Raw genomic sequence first — 24,272 nt, 5'->3', positions numbered from 1 at the left:
TGTCACAGTGCGTTAGATGCACTGTCCTTTCCCCCTCTGGGACCGGGTGTCACAGTGCGTTAGATACACTGTCCTTTCCCCCTCTGGGACTGAGTGTCACAGTGCGTTAGATGCACTGTCCTTTCCCCCTCTGAGACCGGGTGTCACAGTGCGTTAGATACACTGTCCTTTCCTCCTCTGGGACCGGGTGTCACAGTGCGTTAGATACACTGTCCTTTCCCCCTCTGGGACCGGGTGTCACAGTGCGTTAGATACACTGACCTCTACCCTCTGGGAATGGGTGTCACAGTGCGTTAGATACACTGTCCTTTCGTCCTCTTGGACTGGGTGTCACAATGCATTAGGTGCACTGTCTTTTACCCCTCTGGGACTGGGTGTCGCAATGTGTGAGATACACTGTCCTTTCTCCCTCTACTGGGTGGATTATTCCTGGCGTGTTTAGATTTTGGATTCTCCTCTCCCTCTGACCTATTGGGATGTTTAGCTGTGTCCTGCTACTGCATTAAACTCTCTTCTGTTTGTAGGCAATGGAACAAGAAGTCGGAGAAGCCTGGCAGCTGGTAGCCATTGATAACAATGGCTCAATGCTTATTGACGATGATCTTTTAGAAAGCTGTTTCTTAAGAGAGGATGTGAAGGACCGGCCGGTTTCTCTGGTTTCCATCATCGGTGAAGAAAGGACGGGTAAATCATTCCTACTCAACTATCTCCTGCGGAAACTCAACAACCTGGTGAGTAAACACTGCTCAGTTATTAAACTGATGAGTGTAAACAGAAATTACCTTTACTCGTCGTCCAAAAGCTTACTCCCTGGTAGTTCTTTGTCTAAATAGATCCTCACAACTCCTCATGGCTCTGTTGAATCACTCTGTATCTCTTCTCCAGCTCCAATCCCTCTTTCGATCTCCCCCTCCTTCAATCCCTCAATCTCCCTCTCTCTTACTTTCATCAATCTCTCAGTGTCTCTCTCGCTCCTTCTCTAGTCGCTTCCCATCACTCTGTATCTCCAATCCCTCCCTCTCTCCCTCCATCTACAATCCCTCACCTATATTCTCCCGATCTCCAGTCTCTCACTTTCTCTCCCTCCATTTCCAATCCCTCACTCTCTTTCCCTCCATCTCCAATCTCACACACTCTCTCTCCCTCCATCTCCAACCCTTCACGCCCTCGCTCTCTCCCTCCATCTCCAACCCTTCAAGTCCTCTCTCTCTCTCCCTCCATCTCCAACCCCTCACTCTCTCTCTCCCTCCCTCCCTTTATCTCTAATCCACAATCCTCTCTCTCTCTCCATTTCCAAACCCTCATTCTCTCTCTCCACCTCCACTCCCTCTTCCTCTCTCCATCTCCAATCTCTCAATCTCTCTCTCCCTCCATCTCCAATCCTTCATGCCCTCGCTCTCTCCCTCCATCTCCAACCCCTCACCCTCTCTCTCTTTCCCTCCATCTCTGACCCTTCACCCCCTCTCTCTCTCCCTCCATCTCCAACCCCTCACACTCTCTCTCCCTCCCTTTATCTCTAATCCACAATCCTTCTCTCTCTGTCCATCTCCAACCCCTCACTCTCTCTCGCTCTCCCTCCATCTCCAACCCTTCACGTCCTCTCTCTCTCCCTCCATCTCCAACTCTTCACGCCCTCTCTCTCTCCCTCCATCTCCAACCCTTCACGTCCTCTCTCTCACCCTCAATCTCCAACCCTTCATGTCCTCTCTCTCTCCCTCTATCTCCAACCCTTCACGCCCTCCCTCTCACCCTGCATCTCCAACCCCTCACTCTCTCCCTCTCTCTCCCACCCTTCCTATCTCTAATCCACAATGCTTCTCTCTCTCCATCTCCAAACCCTCATTCTCTCTCTCTCCACCTCCGCTCCATCTCTCTCTCCATCTCCAATCTCTCACTCTCTTTCTCTCCATCTCCAACCCCTCACTCTCTCTCTCCCTCCATCTACAACCCCTCACTCTCTCTCTCTCCCTCCCTCCCTTTATCTCTAATCCACAATCCTTTTCTCTTTCTCCATCTCCAACCACTCACTCTCTCTCGCTCTCCTCCGTCTGCAACCCTTCACATCCTCTTTCTCTCCCTCCATCTCCAATCCTTCACGTCCTCTCTCTCTCCCTCCATCTCCATCCCCTCACTCTCTCTCTCTCTCCCTCCCTTTATCTCTAATCCACAAACCTTCTCTCTCTCTCCATCTTCAAACCCTCATTCTCCCACTTTCCACCTCCACTACCTCCTTCACATCCTCTCTCTCTCCCTCCACCTCCAATCCTTCACGTCCTCTCTCTCTCCCTCCATCACCAACCCTTCACGTCCTCTCTCTTTCCCTCCATCTCCAAACCCTCATTCTCTCTCTCTCCACCTCCGCTCCTCTCTCTCTCTCTCTCTCCATCTTCAATCCCTCGCTCTCTCTCCCTCCATCACCAACCACTCACCCCCTCTCTCTCCCTCTCTTCCTTTATCTCTAATCCACAATCCTCTCACTCTCTCCATCTCCAAACCCTCATTCTCACTCTCTCCACCTCCGCTACCTCTCTCTCCATCTCCAATCTCTCACTCTCTTTCTCTCCATCTCCAACCCCTCACTCTCTCTCTCTCCCTCCCTTTATCTCTAATCCACAATCCTTCTCACTCCCTCCTTCTCCAATCCCTCACTCTCTCTCTCCATCTCCAATCTCTCACTCTATCTCTCCCTCCATCTCCAACCCTTCACGCCCTCGCTCTCTCCCTCCATCTCCAACCCTTCAAGCCCTCTCTCTCTCCCTCCATCTCCAACCCCGCACTCTCTCTCTCCCTCCCTCCCTTTATCTCTAATCCACAATCCTCTCTCTCTCTCCATTTCCAAACCCTCATTCTCTCTCTCTCCACCTCCACTCCCTCTCTCTCTCTCCATCTCCAACCCCTCACTCTCTCTCTCCCTCCCTTTATCTCTAATCCACAATCCTCTCTCTCTCTCCATTTCCAAACCCTCATTCTCTCTCTCCACCTCCACTCCCTCTCTCTCTCTCCATCTTCAATCTCTCTCTCCCTCCATCTCCAACCCCTCATTCTCTCTCTCTCTTTCCCTCCATCTCCAACCCTTCACGCCCTCTATCTCTCCCTCCATCTCCAAACCCTCACTCTCTCTCTCTTTCTCTCCCTTTATCTCTAAACCACAATCCTCTCTCTCTCTCCATCTCCAATCCCTCACTCTCTCTCTCCCTCCCTCCCTTTACCTCTGATCCACAATCCTCTCTCTCTCTCCATTTCCAAACCCTCATTCTCTTTCTCTCCACCTCCACTCCCTCTCTCTCTCCATCTCCAATCTCTCTCTCTTTCCCTCCCTTTATCTCTAAACCACAATCCTTCTCTCTCTCTCCATCTCCAATCCCTCACTCTCTCTCTCCCTCCATCTCCAACCCTTCACGTCCTCTCTCTTTCCCTCCTTCTACAAACCCTCATTCTCCCCCTCTCCACCTCCGCTCCTCCCTCTCTCTCTCTCTCTCTCTCTCTCCATCTCCAATCTCTCACGCTCTCTCTCCCCATCTCTAACCCCTCACTCTCTCTATCTCTCTCTCTCTCCCTCCATCTCCAACCCTTCACGCCCTCTCTCTCTCCCTCCATCTCCAACCCTTCATGTCCTCTCTCTCTCTCCATCTCCAACCACTCACTCTCTCTCTCTCTCTCTCTCTCTCTCCCCCTCCCTCCATCTCCAACCCTTCATGCCCTCCCTCGCCCTCCATCTCCAACCCTTCACGTCCTCTCTCTCTCCCTCCATCTCCAACCCCTCACTCTCTCCCTCTCTCCCTCCCTCCCTCCTCTATCTCTAATCTACAATCCTTCTCTCTCTCCACCTCCAAACCCTCATTCTCTCTCTCCACCTCCGCTCCCTCTCTCTCTCCATCTCCAACCCCTTACTCTCTCTCTCTCTCCATCTTCAACCCTTCATGCCCTCTCTCTCTCCCTCCATCTCCAACCCCTCACTTTCTCTCTCTCTCCCTCTCTCCCTTTATCTCTAATCCACAATCCTTCTCCCTCTCCATCTCCAAACCCTCATTCTCTCTCTCTTTACCTCTGCTCCCTCTCTCTCTCCATCTCCAATCTCTCAATCTCTCTCTCCCTCCATCTCCAACCCCTCACTCTCTCTCACTCTCCCTCCATCTCCAAACCCTCATGCCCTCTCTCTCTCCCTCCATCTCCAACCCTTCATGTCCTCTCTCTCGCTCTCCATCTCCAACCCCTCACTGTCTCTCTCTCTCCCTCGCTTTATCTCTAATCCACAATCCTTCTCTCTCCATCTCCAACCCCTCACTCTCTCTCGCTCTCCCTCAATCTCCAACCCTTCACGTCCTCTCTCCCTCCATCTCCAACCCTTCACACCCTCTCCCTCTCCCACCATCTCCAAACCTTCACGTCCTCTCTCTCGCCCTCAATCTCCAACCCTTCATGTGCTCTCTCTCTCCCTCTATCTCCAACCCCTCACTTTCTCTCTCTCTCCCTCTCTCCCTTTATCTCTAATCCACAATCTTTCTCCCTCTCCATCTCCAAACCCTCATTCTCTCTCTCTTTACCTCCGCTCCCTCTCTCTCTCCATCTCCAATCTCTCTCTCCCTCCATCTCCAACCCCTCACTCTCTCTCTCTCTCCCTCCATCTCCAAACCCTCATGCCCTCTCTCTCTCCATCTCCAACCCTTCATGTCCTCTCTCTCTCTCTCTCCATCTCCAACCCCTCACTATCTCTCGCTCTCCCTCCCTTTATCTCTAATCCACAAACCTTCTCTCTCCATCTCCAACCCCTCACTCTCTCTCGCTCTCCCTCCATCTCCAACCCTTCACGTCCTCTCTCTCTCCCTCTATCTCCAACCCTTCACGCCCTCTCTCTCACCCTGCATCTCCAACCCCTCACTCTCTCCCACCCTCCCTCTATCTCTAATCCACAATCCTTCTCTCTCTCCATCTCCAAACCCTCATTCTCTCTCTCTCCACCTCCGCTCCTTCTCTCCATCTCCAATCTCTCACTCTTTCTCTCCATCTCCAACCCCTCACTCTCTCTCCCTCCATCTCCAACCCTTAACGCCCTCTCTCTCTCCCTCCATCTCGAACCCTTCATGTCCCCTCTCTCTCCCTCCATCTCCAACCCCTCACTCTCTCTCCCTCCCTCCCTTTATCTCTAATCCACAATCCTTTCCTCTCTCTCCATCTCCAACCACTCACTCTCTCTCGCTCTCCCTCCATCACCAACCCTTCACGTCCTCTCTCTCTCCCTCCACCTCCAACCCTTCACGTCCTCTCTCTCTCCCTCCATCTCCATCCCCTCACTCTCTCTCTCTCTCCCTTCCTTTATCTCTAATCCAGAAACCTTCTCTCTCTCTCCATCTTCAAACCCTCATTCTCTCTCTCTTCACCTCCACTACCTCACTCTCTCTCTCTAGCTCCAATCTCTCACTCTCTTTCTCTCCATCTCCAACCCCTCTCTCTCTCTCTCCCTCCCTTTGTCTCTAATCCACAATTCTTCTCTCTCTCTCCATCTCTAACCCCTCACTCTCCCTCCATCTCCAACCCTTCACCCCCTCTCTCTCTCCCTCCATCTCCAAACCCTCATTCAATCTCTCTCTCCACCTCCGCTCCCTCTCTCTCTCTCTCTCTATCTCCAATCCCTCACTCTCTCTCCCTCCATCTCCAACCCCTCACCCCCTCTCTCTCCCTCCTGCCCTTTATCGCTAATCCACAATCCTCTCTCTCTCCATCTCCAAACCCTCATTCTCACTCTCTCCACCTCCGCTACCTCTCTCTCTCCATCTCCAATCTCTCACTCTCTTTCTCTCCATCTCCAAGACCTCACTCTCTCTCTCTCCCTCCCTTTATCTCTAATCCACAATCCTTCTCACTCCCTCCTTCTCCAATCCCTCACTCTCTCTCTCTCCATCTCCAATCTCTCCCTCTCTCTCTCCCTCCATCTCCAACCCTTCACACCCTCGCTCTCTCCCTCCATCTCCAACCCCTCACTCTCTATCTCTCTCCCTCAATCTCCAACCCTTCACACCCTCTCTTTCTCCCTCCATCTCCAAACCCTCACTCTCTCTCTCTCTCTCTCTTTCCCTCCCTTTATCTCTAAACCACAATCCTTCTCTCTCTCTCCATCTCCAATCCCTCACTCTCTCTCTCTCTCCCTCCATCTCGAATCCCTCACTCTGTCTCTCCCTCCATCCCTTTATCTCTAATCCACAATCCTTCTCTCTCTCTCCATCTATAAACCCTCATTCTCCCTCTCTCCACCTCCGCTCCTCTCTCTCTCTCTCTCTCTCCCAATCTCTAACCCCTCACTCTCTCTCTCTCTCTCTCCCTCCATCTCCAACCCTTCACGCCCTCTCTCTCTCCCTCCATCTCCAACCCTTCATGTCCTCTCTCTCTCTCTCCATCTCCAACCACTCACTCTCTCTCTCTCTCTCTCTCCCTCCCTCCATCTCCAACCCTTCATGTCCTCTCTCTCTCCCTCCATCTCCAACCCCTCACTCTCTCCCTCTCCCTCCCTCCCTCCCTCTATCTCTAATCCACAACCCTTCTCTCTCTCCATCTCCAAATCCTCATTCTCTCTCTCCACCTCCGCTCCCTCTCTCTCTCCATCTCCAACCCCTCACTCTCTCTCTCTCTCTCCCTCTCTCCCTCCATCTCCAACCCCTCACTTTCTCTCTCTCTCCCTCTCTCCCTTTATCTCTAATCCACAATCCTTCTCTCTCTCCATCTCCAAATCCTCATTCTCTCTCTCACCTCCGCTCCTTCTCTCTCTCTCCATCTCCAATCTCTCTCTCCCTCCATCTCCAACCCTTCACGCCCTCTCTCTCTCCCTCCATCTCCAACCCTTCACGTCCTCTCTCTCTCTCTCAGCATCTCCAACCCCTCATTCTCTCTCTCTCTCTCCCTCTCCCTCCATCTCCAATCCTTCATGCCCACTCTCTCTCCCTCCATCTCCAACCCTTCACGTCCTCTCTCTCTCCCTCCATCTCCAACCCCTCACTCTCTTTCTCTCTCACTCCCTCCCTCTAACTCTAATCCACAATCCTCTCTCTCCATCTCCAACACTCGCTCTCTCTCTCACCCTCCATCTCCAACCCTTCATGCCCTCTCTCTCTCCATCCATCTCCAACGCTTCACGTCCTCTCTCTCTCCCTCCATCTCCAACCCCTCACTTTCTCTCTCTTTCCCTCTCTCCTTTTATCTCTAATCCACAATCCTTTTCTCTCTCCATCTCCAAACCCTCATTCTCTCTCTCTTCACCTCCGCTCCCTCTCTCTCTCTCTCCATCTCCAATCTCTCACTCTCTCTCTCCCTCCATCTCTAACCCTTCACGCCCTCGCTCTCTCCCCTTCCATCTCCAACCCTTCACGCTCTTACTCTCTCTCCATCTCCAATCCACCACTCTCTCTCTCCCTCCATCGCCAACCCTTCACACTCTAGCTCTCTCTCCAACTCCAATCCACCACTCTCTCTTCTTTCATCTCCAATCCCTCAATCTCTGACTCCCTCCGTCTTCAACCCATTATTGTCTGTCTGTCTTTCTCTCCAACTTTTTTTTTCGTAGCTTCTTTCATTTTTTTCTTGGAATGTAGGTGTCATTGGCTAAACCAGCCATTATTCCCCAACCCTAACCCCTCAGTCGTGGTGGAACCGAACCACTCTTGGTGATGGGTAATGAAGTCCCCCACCCAGAGTACATTCTGTGCCCTTGCCACCCTCAGTGCTTCCTCCAAGTGATGTTCAACATGGAGGAGCACTGATTCCTCAGCTGAGGGAGGGCAGTACGTTGTATTCAGCGGGAGGTTTCCTTGCCCTTGTTTGACCTGATTCAATGAGACTTTATGGGGTCCAGAGTCAGTGAACTCTCAGACCAACTCTCAGTATTGGCAGGAGTGACTACTGCATAGTCCTTAATGAGATAAAGTTTTGTCTTCACCTTGAGGATATCCTCAGTTACCATTACCATCAAACCGGGGGATCAACCCTGCTTCAGTGAAGAGTGCAGGAGGGCATGCCAGGAGTAGCACCAGGCATACCTAAAAATCAGCTGTCAACCTGTCGAAGCTACAACACAGGAAGGCTTGCGTGCCAAACAGTGAAAGCAGAATGTGATAGATCGAGCTCAGTGATCCTACACCAACGGATCAGATTTAAACTCTGCAGTCCTGCCACATCCAGTCGTGAATGGTATTAGACGTTTAAACAACTCACTGAAGGAAGAGGCTTCACAAATTCCGCCATGCTTAACGTTGGGACAGTCCATCTCCTCAATGCAAAAGATAAGGTTGAAGCATTTGCAGCAATCTTCAGAGAAGTGCCAAATGCATGATCCATCTTGGCCTCCTCTTGAAGTCCGCAGCATCACAGATGCCAGTCATCAGCCAATTCGATTCACTCCATGTGATATCAAGAAACAGCTGAAGGCACTGGATAGTGCAAAGGCTATGGGCCCTGACGACATTCCGGCAATCGTACTGAAGGCTTGTGCTCCAGAACTTGCCGCGCCCCTAGCCAAGCTGTTCCAGTACAGCTACAACACTGGCACTTTCCCGGCTATTTGGAAAATAGCCCTGGTGTGTCCTGTACACAAAAAGCAGGACAAATCCAACCCGGCCAATTACCATCCCATCAGTCTATTCTACATCATCAGTAAGGTTGATGGTTGGAGTTGTCGACAATGCTATCAAGTGACTCTTACTCAGAAACAATATGCTCACTGACACTCTGGATCCATGCCAGTTGGTGAAATTAAAACAAAGACACAGCAGCTTTCTTTGCTGAAGAAAGTTTATGGACTTAGTTCACAGTCAACATTACTCCATTACAACAGTGTCCGAGCGACCCCCACTTACAAGTGTCTGTTTAACAATGTAATTAACATTAAACTTCAACAATGTAATTAATAACTCACTGACGCTCAGTTTAGGCTCTGCCAGAGCCATTAAAGTCCTGACCTCATTAAAACCTTGACCCAAACACGGACAAAAGAGCTGAACTCCCGAGGTGAGGTGAGAGTGACTGCCCTTGACATCAAGGCCGCATTTGACCAAGTGTGGCATCAAGGAGCCCAAGAAAAACTGGAGTCAATGGGAATCGGGGAGAAAACTCTCTGCTGGTTGGAGTCATACCTAGCACAAAGGAAGTTGGTTGTAGTTGTTGGAGGTCAGTCATCTCAGCTCCAGGACATCCCTGCAGGAGTTCCTTAGGGTAGTGTCCTTGGCCCAACCATCTTCAGCTGCTTCATCAATGACCTTCCCTCCATCATAAGAACAGAAGTGGGGATGTTTGCTGATGATTGCACAAGTTCAGCACCATTCACGACTCCTTGGATACTGAAGCAGTCCATGTCCAAATGCAACAAGACCTGGACAATATCCAGGCTTGGATTGACAAGTAGCAAGTAACATTCATGCCACACAAGTGCCAGGCAATGACCATCTCCAACAAGAGAGAATCCAACCATCACCCCTTGATGTTCAATGGCATTACCATCACTGAATCCCCCACTAGCAACATCCTGGGGGTCACCATTGACCAGAAACTGAACTGCACTAGCCATATAAATACTGTGGCTACAGGAGCAGGTCAGAGGCTGGGAATCCTGCGGCAAGTAACTCACCTCCTGACTCCCCAAAGACTGTCCACCATCTACAAAGCACAATTCAGAATTGTGATGGAATACTCCCCACTTGCCTGGATGAGTGCAGTTCCCACAACACTCAAGAAGTTCGACACCATCCAAGACAAAGCAGCCCTGCTTGATCAGCACCCCATCCACAAACGTTCACTCCCTCCACCACTGATGCACAGTGGCAGCAGTGTGTATACCATCTACAAGATGCACTGCAGCAGCTCACCAAGGCTCCTTCGACAGCACCTTCCAAACCCACGACCTCACCCATCTATTAGGACAAGGGCAGCAGACGCATGGGAATGCTACCACCTGGAAGTTCCCCTCCAGACCACACGCCATCCTGACTTGGAAATGTATCGGCCGTTCCTTCACTGTCGCTGGGTCAAAATCCTGGAACTCTCACCCTAACAGCGCTGTGGGTGTACCTACACCACACAGACTGCAGTGGTTCAAGAAGGCAGCTCACCACCTCCTTCTCAAGGGGCAGTTAGGGAGGGGCAATAAATGCTAGCCCAGCTGGTGAGGACCACGTGCAGTGAAAAAGTTTTAAAAAACAGGAAACAGAGAGTCAGGATAAATGGGTCATTGACAAACTGTAACTAGTGCTGTGCCACATCAGTGCTGGAGCCTCAACTATTTACAATCTGTATTAAAATGCATTCTACCAAATATTTTGTAGCCAAATTTGCTGATAATACAAAAATAGCTAGGAAAGTAAGTTGTGAGGAGGATACAAAGAATCTGCAAAAGGATATAGATGGGTCAAGTGAGTGGCAAAAATTGGCCAACGGAGCATAATGTGGGAAAATGTTAAGTTGTCCACTTTGGTAAGAATAGAAAAGCAAAATATTATTTAAATGGATAGAGATTTCAGAATGCTGCAGCACAGAAGGGTCTGGATGCCCTGGTATGTGATTCACAAAAGTTAGTATGCAGGTACAGCAATTAATTAGGCAGGCAAATTTTATAGAATTTTATATTCTATCCCCTTTACTGCGATGGGGATGGAGTATAAAAGTTGGGAAGTCTTGCTACAACTGTACAGGGCATTAGTGAGGCCATACCTGGAGCACTGTGGACAGTTTTGGTCTCCTTACTTAAGGAGGGATAGACTTGTATTGAAGGCTGTACAGAGAACGTTCACTGGGCTGATTCCTGGGACGAAGGGGGTTTGTCTTATGAGGAGAGGTTGAGCAGTTTGGGCCCTGTACCCATTGGAGTTTAGAAGAATGAGAGGTGATCTTTTTAAAACTGAGTAAGGATGGGAGATATTCATTCCCTGAGGAGTATTAGTGAACCAGATGGGTTTTTATTTCATTTGATCATTGTTCCTGGTCACCGTTACTGAGACTAACTTTATAATTCCAGATTTAATCAATAATATAATTTACTAATTCATTCATTTCTAAATTCACCAGCTACAGTGGTGGAATTTGACCATTTGGCCCCAGGACATTAGTCAGGGCCTTTGGTTAGTTATTCCATTACCCCTAAGTTGCTGTCCCTTATGCTGTCTCTCTCCATCTTGGTGCAGTTATTCCAACCTATATTTGATTGATGTCCTTGAACCAGCCTCCTGGACTTTGATGACCCCCCTCCCTTCAGCATCTCGAACAGGTATACGAACATATGAATTAGGAGCAGGAGTAGGCACTCAGCCCCTCGAGCCTGCTCTGCCATTCAATATGATCATGGCTGAGCTGATTGTAACCTCAACCCCACATTCCTGTCTACCCCCGATAGCCTTTCACCTTCTTGCTTACCAACAATCTATCTACCTGTGCTTTAAAAATATTCAAAGGCTCTGCTTCCACTGCCTTTTGAGGAAGAGAGTTCCAAAAACTCACGACCCCCTGAGAGAAAAATAATTCTCCTCATCTCTGTATTAAATGGGCAACCCCTTATTTTTAAACAGTGAACCCTAGTTCCAGATTCTCCCACAAGAGAAAATATCTTCTCCAAGTCCACCCTGTCAATACCCCTCAGGATCTTAAAGGTTTCAATCAAGTCTCCTCTTACTCTTCTAAACTCCAGCAGATACAAGTCTAGCCTGCCCAACCTTTCCTCATAAGACAACCGCCCCCCCTCCATTCCAGGTATTAGTCTGGTAAACCTTCTCTGAACTGCTTCCAATGCATCTGCAACCTTCCTTAAATAAGGAAGGAATACTTCAGATGTGGACTTATCAATGACCTGTATTTTTTTTTATTCATTCGCGGGATGTGGGCATCGCTGGCTGCGCCAGCATTTATAGTCCATCCCTAACTGCAGTCCATGTGGTGTAGGTACACCCACAGTGCTGTTAGGGAGGGAGTTCCAGGATTTTGACTCAGTGACAGGCAAGGAACGGCCGATATATTTCCAAGTCAGGATGGTGAGTGGCTCGGAGGGGAACTTCCAGGTGGTGGTGTTCCCATGTGTCTGCTGCCCTTGTCCTTCTAGATGGTAGCGGTCGTGTGTTTCGAAGGTGCTGTCGAAGGAGCCTTGGTGAGTTACTGCAGTGCATCTTGTAGATGGTACACACTGCTGCTACTGTGCGTCGGTGGTGGAGGGAGTGAATGTTTGCAGATGGGGTGCCAATCAAGCGGGGCTGCTTTGTCCTGGATGGTGTCACAGTATTTATATGGCTGGTCCAGTTCAGTTTCTGGTCATTGGTAAGCCCCCAGGATGTTGGTAGTGGGGGATTCAGTGATGGCAATGGCATTGAACCTCAAGGGGCGATGGTTGGATTTTCTCTTGTTGCAGATGTTCATTGCCTGGCACTTGTGTGGCACGAATGTTACTTGTCAGCCCAAGCCTGGATATTGTCCATGTCTTGCTGCATTTGGACATGGGCTGCTTCAGAATCTGAGGAGTCGCGAATGGTGCTGAACATTGTACAATCATCAGCGAACATCCCCACTTCTAACCTTATGATGGAAGGAAGGTCATTGATGAAGCAGCTGAAGATGGTTGGGCCTGGGACACTACCCTGAGGAACTCCTGCAGTGATGTCCTGGAGCTGAGATGACTGACCTCCAACAACCACAGCCATCTTCCTTTGTGCTCGGTATGACTCCAACCAGCAGAGAGTTTTCCCCCTGATTCCCATTGACCCCAGTTTTGCTAGGGCTCCTCGATGCCACACTTGGTCAAATGCTGCCTTGATGTCAAGGGCAGTCAATCTCACCTCACCTCACCTCGGGAGTTCAGCTCTTTTGTCCATTTTTGAACCAAGGCTGTAATGAGGTTCAGGAGCTGAGTAACTATACAACTGAAGCATAACCTCCCTACTTTTGTATTCAATTCCCCTTGCAATAAATTATAACATACTATTAACTTCCCTAATTATTTGCAGTACCTGCATACCAGCCTTTTGTGATTCATGCACCAGGACTCCCAGGTTCCTCTGAATCTCAGAGCACTGCATCTCTCACCATTTAGATAATATGCTTTTTTATTCTTCCTACCAAAATTGTCAATTTCACATTTGCCAACATTATACTTCATTTGCCAGATCTTTGCCCACTGACTATTATGTTCCATTATAACCTCCATATGTCTTCTTCACAATTTACTTTCCAACCTTTGTGTCATCAACAAATTTAGCAACCATCGCAACCATCCCTTCATCCAAGTCAGTTATATCAATTGTAAACAGTTGACTCCACAGCACCGATCCCTGTGGCACACCACTCGTCATATCCTGCCATTCGGAAAAAGATTCATACAAGGACACTGTCTGCTGACCAATCTTCTATCCATGCCGATATGTTACCCCTTACACCATGAGCTTATATTTTCTGCAATAGCCTTTTATGTGGCATCTTAACAAATGCCTTCTGGAAATCCCCATCCTTCATTCTCAGTCTTGGAGTCATTAGGTCACCTCGGAGTGACGGAGTTCCCTTGGGAAGCTTGGTGTAAGTATCAAGACTGTTTTAAACCTCTGTTCCGTTCCGTCAGGACTGCAGTGACCAGGGCTGGATGGGAGGAGAAGATGAAGATTTGAGAGGATTCAAATGCAAGCCTGGAACAAACTGTATAACAAAAGGTGTTTTTATATGGAACAAACCATTCCTGATGGATACAAAGCAGGGTAAGGTAGGTGTGAACTCGATTGTCTCTCGCTCTGTAACACACTCCCACCTTCTGACTTTCCTGATGGATTCAGAGCGGGGTAAGGTAGGTGAGAACTCGATTGTCTCACCCTGTAACACACCCTCACCCTGTGTCTATCCTGATGGATACAGAGCAGGGTAAGCTAGGTGTGAACTCGATTGTCTCTCACTCTGTAACATGCTCTCACCCTGTACCTTTCCTGATGGATACAGAGCAGGGTAAGCTAGTTGTGAACTCGATTGTCTCTCGCTTTGTAACACGCTCTCACCCTGTACCTTTCCTGATGGATACAGAGCAGGGTAAGGTAGGTGTGAACTCGATTGTCTCTCACTCTGTAACACACTCTCACCCTGTATCTTTCCTGATGGATACAGAGCAGGGTAAGGTAGGCGTGAACTCGATTATCTCTCACTCTGTAACACACTCTCACCCTGTACCTTTCCTGATGGTTACAAAGCAGGGTAAGGTAGGTGTGAACTCGATTGTCCCTCGCTCTGTAACACACTCTCACCCTGTGTCTATCCTGATGGATACAGAGCAGGGTAAGGTAGTTGTGAACTCGAATGATGTTCAAGAATGAATGATCAGTGCTGCACTGAAGGAGGGTCAGTACTGAGATACCTTCACACTGTCAGGTGGTCAGTGATGAAGTAGCACTGCACTGCCGGGACTGCACTAATGAGACCATGCACTAGTGCTGAGGATCAGTACTGAGGAGTACCGCACATTCGGGGAATGAGTACTGACCGAGTGCCGCTCTGTCAGAGGGCCAGCATTATGCGACGTCTGCACTACCGGAACATTAGCACCGCACTGTTGGATACTCAGAACTGAGGTAGCGCCGCACTGTCACAGGGTTATTGCTCATATTTGAGGGAGCGCCGCACAGTTGGAGGGTCAGTAAAGAGGGAGCGCCGCACAGTTGGAAGGTTGGCACAGAGGGAGCGCCGCACTGTCAGAGGGTCAGTGCTGAGGGAGTGCCTCACTGTCGGAGGGTCACTACTGAGGGAGCGCCGCACTGTCGGAGGGTCACTACTGAGGGAGCGCCGCACTGTCGGAGGGTCAGTACTGAGGGAGCGCCGCACTGTCGGAGGGTCACTACTGAGGGAGCGCCGTGCTTTCGGAGGGTCAGGGCTGAGGGAGCGCCGCGCTGTCGGAGGGTCAGTACTGAGGGAGCGCCGTGCTTTCGGAGGGTCAGGGCTGAGGGAGCGCCGCGCTGTCGGAGGGTCAGTACTGAGGGAGCGCCGCACTGTTGGAGGGTCAGTACTGAGGGAGCGCCGCACTGTGGGAGGGTCAGTGCTGAGGGAGCACCGCACTGTCAGAGGGTCAGTACTGAGAGAGCGTCGCACTGTCGGAAGGTCAGTACTGAGGGAGCGCCGCAGTGTCTGAGAAGCAGTACTAAAGGAGCGCTGCATTGTGGACAGTCAGTACTGAGGGTGCATTGTACTGTGGGAGGGTCAGTGCTGAGGAAGCGCCGCACTGTCAGAGGCTCAGTACTGAGGGAGGGGCCCACCGCCCTAGAGTCGATGCTGAGGGAGGGGCCCACCGCCCTAGAGTCGGTGCTGAGGAAGGGGCCCATCGCCCTAGAGTCGGTGCTGAGGGAGGGGCCCACCGCCCTAGAGTCTGTGCTGAGGGAGGGGCCCACCGCCCTAGAGTCGGTGCTGAGGGAGGGGCCCACCGCCCTAGAGTCGATGCTGAGGGAGGGGCCCACCGCCCTAGAGTCGGTGCTGAGGGAGGGGCCCACCGCCCTAGAGTCGGTGCTGAGGAAGGGGCCCATCGCCCTAGAGTCGGTGCTGAGGGAGGGGCCCACCGCCCTAGAGTCGGTGCTGAGGGAGGGGCCCACCGCCCTAGAGTCGGTGCTGAGGGAGGGGCACACCGCCCTAGAGTCGGCGCTGAGGGAGGGGCCCACCGCCCTAGGGTCATAGCTGAGGGAGGGGGACACCGCCCCCAAGGGTCAGTGCTGAGGGGGGGGTCCCATCACCCTAGAGTCAGTACTGAGGGAGGGACCCACTGCCCAATGGTCAGCACCGATGTGCATCCAAATGTTGCAAAAGTGCAAGGGACTTAGTAAGTCACTTTGGCTCCTTATTCCCTCTCACTCTCTGCTGTTCGCTTGCTTTAGTTTTGCTCTGTTCATGGGAGTTCCATAGGGACGCATTAGGTAGTGGATGCACAGGATGCAGGCGTTGTTGGCTAGGCCAGCATTTATTCCCCATCCCTAATTATCCCTTTAGAAGGTGGTGGGTGAGCTGCCTTCTTGAACTGCTGCAGTCCCGTGTGGTGTAGGTACACCCACAGTGCTATCATTAAGGGAGTTTCAGGATTTTGACCCAGTGGCAGTGAAGGAACGGCCGATATATTTCCAAGTCAGGATGGTGAGTGGCTAGGAGGGGAACTTCCAGGTGCTGGTATTCCTATGTGTCTGCTGCCCTTGTCCTTCTAGATGGTAGCAGTCGTGGGAGCCTTGGTGAGTCACTGCAGTGCATCTTGTCGATGGTACACACTGCTGCCACTGTGCGTCGGTGGTGGAGGGAGTGAATGTTTGTGGATGGGGTGCCGATCAAGCGGAGCTGCTTTTTCCTGGATGGTGTCGAGCTTCTTGTGTTGTTGGAGCTGCACTCATCCAGGCAAGTGGGGAGTATCCCATCACACTCCTGACTTGTGTCTTGCAGATGGTGGAAGGGCTTTGGGGAGTCAGGAAGTGAGTTACTCTCCGCAGGATTCCCAGCCTCTGACCTGCTGTTGTAGCCACAGTATTTATATGGCTGGTCCAGTTCAGTTTCTGGTCAATGGTAACCCCCAGGATGTTGATAGTGGGGGATTCAGTGATGGTAATGCTATTGAATGTCAAGGGGCGATGGTTAGATTTTCTCTTGTTTGAGATGGTCATTGCCTGACACTTGCGTGGCGCGAATGTTACTTGTCATTTGTAAGTCCAAGCCTGGATATTGTCCAGGTCTTGCTGCATTTGGACATGGACTGCTTCAGTATCTGAGGAGTCACAAATGGTGCTGAACATTGTACAATCATCAGCCACCCTCAAGTGATGTTCAACATGGAGGAGCACTGATTCATCAGCTGTGGGAGGGCGGTACGTGGTAATCAGCAGGAGGTTTCCTTGTCCATGTTTGACCTGATGCCATGAGACTTCATGGGGTCCGGATTCGATGTTGAGGACTCCCAGGGCAACTCCCCCACTACTGTATACCACTGTGCCGCCACCTCTGCTGGGTCTATCCTGCCGGTGGGACAGGAGATTCCCAGGGATGGTGATTGTGGTGTCTGGGACATTATCTGTAAGGTATGATTCCATGAGAATGACTGTGTCAGGCTGTTGCTTGACTCGTCTGTCAGACAGCTCTCCCAATTTTGGCACTAGCCCCCAGATATTAGTAAGGATGACTTTGCAGGGTCGACAGGGCTGAGATTGCTGTTGTTGTTTCCAGTGCCGAAGTCAATACCGGGTGCTCCGTTTGGTTTCATTCCTTTTTTGTGACTTTGTAGGGGTTTGATACAACTGAGTGTTTTGTTAGGGCCATACAAATTCAACAACAACCTCAACATTGAAAAACACCAACAAATTCAACAACAACCCCAACATTGAAAAACACCAACGAATTCAACAACAACCTCAACATTGAAAACACCGACAAATTCAACAAAACCCCAATATTGAGTGACTCCAACAAATGCGATTGGTAGAGGAATCACTGGGGGGGCATTTTGCAGATAGTGATCATAACTCCGTTAGATTCAAAGTTGTTATGGAAAAGGACAAGGATGGGCCATAAATCAGAGTTCTAAATTGGGGGAAGGCCGATTTTAATAAGATCAGATATGATTTGGCCAGAGTGGATTGGGAGCAGCCACTTTTAAGTAAATCTGCATCAGAGCAGTGGGGCTCATTCAAAAAGGAAATAGGGAGAGTACAGGGCCAACATAATCCAGTAAAGTCAAAGGGTGGGGCCAACAAATCCAAGGAACCCTGGATTTCGAGGGATATACAGAATTGGATAAAGAGGAAAAGTGAGGGGGATGGCAGATAGCGAGGGCTCCAAACAGTGAACGCCCTAGAGGAGTATAGAATGTGTAGGGGAGAACTTAAAAAGGGAATTAGGAGAGCAAAAAGTGGGCATGAAAATCATTGGCAGGTAAAATAAAGGAAAATCCAAAGTTATTTTACAAGTACATTAAGAGTAAGAAGAAAACTAGGGAAAGAGCAGGGCCCATTAAAGACCATAGTGGTAATTTGTGTGTGGAGCCGGAAGACGTAGGCAGGGTTCTAAATGAACACTTTGTGTCGGTGTTCACAAGTGAGAGGGACGACGTGGGTATGGAAATCAGGCAGAAGGACTGTGACATAATTAAACAAGTTAGCATAGGAAGTGAGGAGGTTCTAAGTGGTCTGGCAGGATTAAAAGTAGATAAATCTCCAGGCCTGGAGGAAATGTATCCCAGGCTGTTGAGTGAGGCAAGGGAGGAGATAGCAGTGGCGCTGGCAATAATTTTCAATACCCCTCTAGCCACAAGAGAGGTGCCAGATGACTGGAGGACAGCCAATGTGGTACTGTTATTCAAGAAGGGAGGAAGGGATAAACCAGGCCAGTCAGTCTAAACTCAGCGGTGGAGAAACTATTGGAAGCAATTCTGAGGGACAGAATTAATCTACACTTGGAGAGGCAGGGATTAATCAAGGACAATCAGCATGGTTTTGTTAACGGGAGGTCATGTCTGACCAATTTGATTGAATTTTTCGAAGAGTTGACCAGGTGTGTAGATGAGGGCAATGCATTTGACATGGTCTACTTGGACTTCAGCAAGGCTTTTGATAAGGTCTCACATGGGAGACTGATAACGAAGGTAAGAGCCCATGGGATCCAAGGCAATTTGGCAAATTGGATCCAAAATTGGCTGAGTGGCAGGAAGCAGAGGGTGATGGTCGAGGTGTGTTTTTGTAAATGGATGCCTGTGTCCATTGGGGTTCCACAGGGATTGGTGTTGGGCCCCTTGCTGTTTGTGGTATAAACGATTCAGACTTGAATGTAGGAGGGTTGATCAGTAAGTTTGCGGATGACACGGGAATTGGTGGGGTGGTAAATAGTGAAGAGGATCGCCTTAGATTACAAGAGGATATAGACGGATATATAGGATATATAGACGGACTGATATCAGATGGGCTGATCAGTGACAAATGGAATTAATCCGGACAAGTGTGAAGGAATACACGATGAATGGTAGGACACTGGGAAGTAACGAGGATCAGAGGGACTTTGGTGTGCATGTACACCGGTCCCTTAAGGTAGCGGGACAAGTAGATAAGGTGGTTAAGAAGGCATAAGGGATACTTGCCTTTATTAGCTGAGGCGTAGAATATAAGAGTGGGGGGGTTATGCTGGAACTGTATAAAATGCTGGTTAGGCCACAGCTAGAGTATTGCGTCCAGTTCTGGAACCTGCATTATAGGAAGGATGTGATTGCACTAGAGAGAGTGCAGAGGAGATTTACCAGGGTGTTGCCTGGGCTGGAGAGTTTTAGTTATGAGGAGAGATTGGATAGACTGGGGTTATTTTCCCTGGAGCAGAGGAGATTGAGGGGGGACATGATTGAGGTGCATACAATTATGAGGGGCATAGATAGGGTAAACAGGAAGAAACGTTTCCCCTTGGTGGAGGGATCAATAACCAGGGGGCATAGACTGAAGGTAAGGGGCAGGAGGTTTAGAGGGGATGTGAGGAAGAATTTTTTCACCCAGAGGGTGGTGGGAATCTGGAACTCACTGCCTGAAAGGGTGGTAGAGGCAGAAACCCTCATAACATTTAAGATGTATTTAGATGTGCACTTGCGATGCCACATGGTATACAAGGCTATGGGCCTAGTGCTGGGAAACGGGATTAAAATAGTTAGGTACTTGTTTGACTGGTGCAGACTCTGGGCTGAAGGGCCTTTTTCTGTGCTGTAGACCTCTATGGCTCTATGATTTCAGAGGGCATTTAAGAGTCAACCACATTGCTGTAGGTCTGGAGTCACATGTAGGCCAGACCAGGTAAGGATGTTAGATTTCCTTCCCTAAAGGACATTAGTGAACCAGATGGGTTTTTACAATGATCGGCAATGGTTTCATGGTCATCGCCAGATTTTTAATTCCAGATTTTTTATTGAATTCAAATTTCACCATCTGCCGTGGCAGGATTTGAACCTGGGTCCCCAGAGCATGACCCTGGGTTTATGGATTACTAGTCCAGAGACAGTACCACTAGGCCAACACTTCCCCAGAAGAGCCATCTATGAGATGAGGACAAAAACAGAAAATGCTGGAAAAACTCAGCAGGGCAAACAGCATCTGTGAAGAAGAGTCATCAGGACGTGAAACGTTAACTCTGTATTTCTCCACAGATGCTGTCAGACCTGCTGAGTATTTCCACCATTTTCTGTTTATGTTTCAGATTTCCAGCATCCGCAGTATTTTGCTTTTATCTTATATGAGATGAAGACACGTTGCTTTACGCAGTGAGTTGTTGTGATCTCGAATTTCTGCCTGAAAGTGGGGTGGCAGCAGAATCAGTGTTCGCTTTCTGAAGGAAATTGCATAAACACTTGATTTGGTGAAATTTTGCATGAGGGACCAATCGTAATAGTCTTGTAAAGAGCCAGCACAAAGTCGATTGGCCGAAAGGCCTCTACAGCTGTTGTGAGAATCAATGAAAGGGCGCAGCCTCGTGGGAAGGGAAGGAATGTGAGACATCAGTTTCACAGCCCAGAATGACAGGGAACTCTTGTAATATCCTAACTTTCGGTTGTTTGTTACAGATGGCAGTCTTCCTGGTGGATACAGAAGGATGCAATAGTCTCGAACGAGAAAAAGGTATCAGTACTCAGCTGTCAGCACTGAGCATTTTACTGAGCTCCTACATGGTGAGTCCATCTCTCATTGTTCATGCGCTCAGGACTGAGTTACAACAGGATAACATTCAGGGTGTATTATAACAGTCAGTGTGACACACAGGGCGTGTTATAACAGTCAGTGTGACACTTGTGGTGTGTTATAACAGTCAGTGTGACACTTGTGGTGTGTTATAACAGTCAGTGTGACACTCGAGCTGTATGATAACAGTCAGTGTGACACTTGTGTGTTATAACAGTCAGTGTGACACTTGTGTGTTATAACAGTCAGTGTGACACTTGTGTGTTATAACAGTCAGTGTGACACTCGAGCTGTATGATAACAGTCAGTGTGACACTTGTGTATTATAACAGTCAGTGTGACACTCGGATATTTTTTCTATTGATATGACACTCGGGCTCTATTATAACAGTCAGTGTGATGCTTGGAGTGTATTATAACAGTCAGTGTGATGCTCGGGTTGTATTCTAACAGTCAGTATGACGCTTGGGATGTATTATATGCTCAGGGTGTATTATAACATTCAATGTCACGCTCGGGATGTATTATATGCACGGGATGTATTATAACAGTCAGTGTGACACTCGGTGTATTAAAACAAGCAGTGTGTTTATAACAATTCATTTTACACTCGGGATGTATTATAACAGGCAGTGTGAGACTCGGGGTGTATTATAACAGTCAGTGTGATGCTCGGCATGTATTATAACAGTCATTGTGACACTAGGGACATATTATAACAGACAGTGTGACATGCAGGGCGTATTATAACAGCCAGTGTGACGATCAGGGTATATTTTAACAGTCAGTGTGGCACTTACGGTGTATTTTAACAACTTGACCCTTGGGGTGTATTATAACAGTCAATGTGACACTTGGGTGTATTATGACTGTCAGTGCGACACTGGGGTGTATTATAACAGGCAGTGAGTCACTCAGGGTGTATTATAACAGGTACTGTGATGCACAGGGTGTATAAAACAGGCAGAATGACACTCGGGGTGTATTATAACATCCAATGTCACGCTCGGGATGTATTATATGCACGGGGTGTATCATAACAGTCAGTGTGACTCGGCATATATTATTACAGGCAGACTGACACTTGGGGTGTAATATAACAGGCCGCATGACACTCAACGTGTATTATAACAGGCCATGTGACACCCGGCGTGTTGCATAACTGTCAGTGTGACACTGGGTGTATTATAACAAGCATTGCGACAGTCAGGTTCTATTATAACAGTAGTGTGACACTCAGGATGTATTATACCATTCAGTGTGACACTCGGGGGTTATTTTACTATTGGTATGAGACTCAGGCTGTATTATAACAGTCAGTGTGATGCTTGGGGTGCATTATAACAGTCAGTGTGACATTCAGGGTGTATAATAAGAGTCAGTGTTACACTCTGGGTGTATTATGACAGGCAGTGTGACATTCAGGGTGTATTATAACAATCTGTCTGATGCTTGGGCTATATTATAACAGTCAGAGTGACACTTGTGGGGTATTATAACAGTCAAGTGTGATGCTCAGGTGCTTTGTAATCTCTGGGTATATATAAAAAATTCAGGGTGACAATTGGGATGTATCATAACAGTCAGTCTGACACTCGGGGTTTATCGTAACAGGCAGTGTGACACTCAGGGTGTATTATAGCAGGCATTGTGACAGTCTGGTTGTATTCTAACAGTAGGTGTGACACTCAGGGTGTGTTATAACAGACATTGTGACACTCGGAGTGTATTATGGCAGGCAGTGAGACACTCAGGATGTGATTTAACAGTCAAGTCTGTGTATTATAACAGTCAGTGTGACACTCGTGGGTTATTATAACAGGCAGTGTGGCACTCGGGTTTTTTCTAACAGCCAGTGTGATGCTCGGGCTGTATTAAAACAGGCAGCATGATGCTTGGGATGTATTATACGCTCGGGGTATTATAACAGTCAGTGTCATGCTCGGGATGTATTATAACAGTCAGTGTGATGCTCGGGGTTTATTATACCAGTCATTGTGACACTCGGAGTGTATTACAACAGTCAGTTTGACAGGGTGGGGGTACATTGAAAGAGTCAAGTGTGACACTCGGGGTGCAGAATTTTATGGCCTCATCGCAGAGGGGGCGGGACCAGAAAAAGCAGTGAGTCAATCAGAAGTGCATTGGCTTTGGTGGGAGTATTCTGTCCCGGGTGTGTTATAACTTCCTGTGTGTCAATCCAATTGGATATCCAACCATAACTCTTTTATTCTACGGGAGATTAACGATTATTGGACATTTCTCTCCTTACATTTTTTTCCCCTCTTGCTGTCTTCTGTCTTTCAGATATTTAACATTTCCTCCAAGATTAACCACACAGACTTGGAATTTTTGGAGGTGACGTATTGGTTTCCAATCAATGATTGCAGAATTAACTTATTTTCCTCCCTCTCCCATTACACAATGTAAGCAGCCCTGTGTCCAGCCCTTTGACAGAGGGGGTTTGACAAGTTATAATTCAATAGCCTCACTGAGCAGGAAATCCCCAGGCTTCATTCCCAGCCACCTCGCTGAGTCGAACCCAGTGTGAGTCTGATTCTCACCCCCACAGGGAGCAGGAGAGGCCCAGGCCTCATTCCTGGCCTCCACACTGAGCCTAACCCAGTGTGAGACTGGTTCTCATCCCCACAGGGAGCAGGAGAGGCCCAGGCTTCATTCCCAGCCTCCTCGCTGAGTCTAACCCAGTGTGAGACTGATTCTCACCCCCACAGGGAGCAGGAGAGGCCCAGGCTTCATTCCCAGCCTCCTCGCTGAGTCTAACCCAGTGTGAGTCTGATTCTCACCCCCACATGGAGCAGGAGATGCTTCATCCTCAGCCTCTACCTGTTGAATTGGGCCAGGGCTGGACAATGCTGGGGTTGACACAATTCACATTCAGGCAGGGTTTAAAATCCATACCAAAGACTACTGGTGAACTTTTCACAATGATTATGTCCCAGTCAATTGTCGCGCCTCTGAATGTCTAGGTTCTATCTCCAAGAATGGCTCCAGTTCAGATACTGGACCGTGAGAATGGCTGGGGACAGGGTCCTGGGATGTTTTTATAAGAATGGGATGGAGGGTGGGTGTCGGAGGGTGGAGGAGGTGATTTAAAGCAATCAAAACTCACAACTTATCTCGTGGAGTCAGAACATTATCATCTCTCTGCTGGCCGACTCAAAGACTTGCAGTCTGATTCAAAACACTCGACCAAGACTTCCAGGATCAGTCTCCCCATAGGCTGCCCTAGAAATATGGGACAAAAGATGTCCCTGTGTAGGACAGACAGTCAAAATAAGATTCAATCCCTTTAAAATATGGGACAGTTGTTCACCCTGACTGGACAGTCAGTAGTATCTGCACAACCCAAACTTAAGAACCGGATGAGCAGTGGTAGCGGGGTTAAAGGTGGGGAGAACATTGTCAAGGGGACCACTGACCATCTTGTTCCTGCTTCCTTTCCAGATGTTTCTTGACGTGGCCCAAAAGGTTGGAGAGGTTCTCAACTTGGATCCCGTTCAGGTATCGGGACCTCATTATCTTATTCCCATCAAACTGTCAGGTGATGGGGAGAGAACAGGAGAGGAAGAGTGTGTGAAAGAGATTAAAAAGGATACTTGGATTTCT

At 49.0% G+C, this 24,272-nt stretch overlaps 1 protein-coding gene across 1 annotated transcript in view; it reads left to right on the top strand.

Moving 5' to 3' along the window:
- The first annotated feature begins 523 nt into the window (after window positions 1-523).
- The window catches only part of LOC144673840 (uncharacterized), a 118,672-nt gene continuing 94,923 nt past the window's right edge, over window positions 524-24,272 (top strand). The window contains exons 1-5 of the mRNA XM_078535482.1: window positions 524-731; window positions 13,568-13,705; window positions 20,531-20,635; window positions 22,953-23,003; window positions 24,111-24,167. Coding sequence (XP_078391608.1) covers window positions 528-731; window positions 13,568-13,705; window positions 20,531-20,635; window positions 22,953-23,003; window positions 24,111-24,167 — 555 coding nt within the window. The 5' untranslated portion in view covers window positions 524-527. The remainder of the gene's footprint in view (window positions 732-13,567; window positions 13,706-20,530; window positions 20,636-22,952; window positions 23,004-24,110; window positions 24,168-24,272) is intronic.

The sequence above is a fragment of the Cetorhinus maximus genome, unplaced genomic scaffold, assembly GCF_964194155.1.
Source record: "Cetorhinus maximus unplaced genomic scaffold, sCetMax3.hap1.1 HAP1_SCAFFOLD_488, whole genome shotgun sequence".
Lineage (NCBI taxonomy): Eukaryota > Metazoa > Chordata > Chondrichthyes > Lamniformes > Cetorhinidae > Cetorhinus > Cetorhinus maximus.
This window is presented reverse-complemented; position numbering and strand designations above follow the sequence as displayed.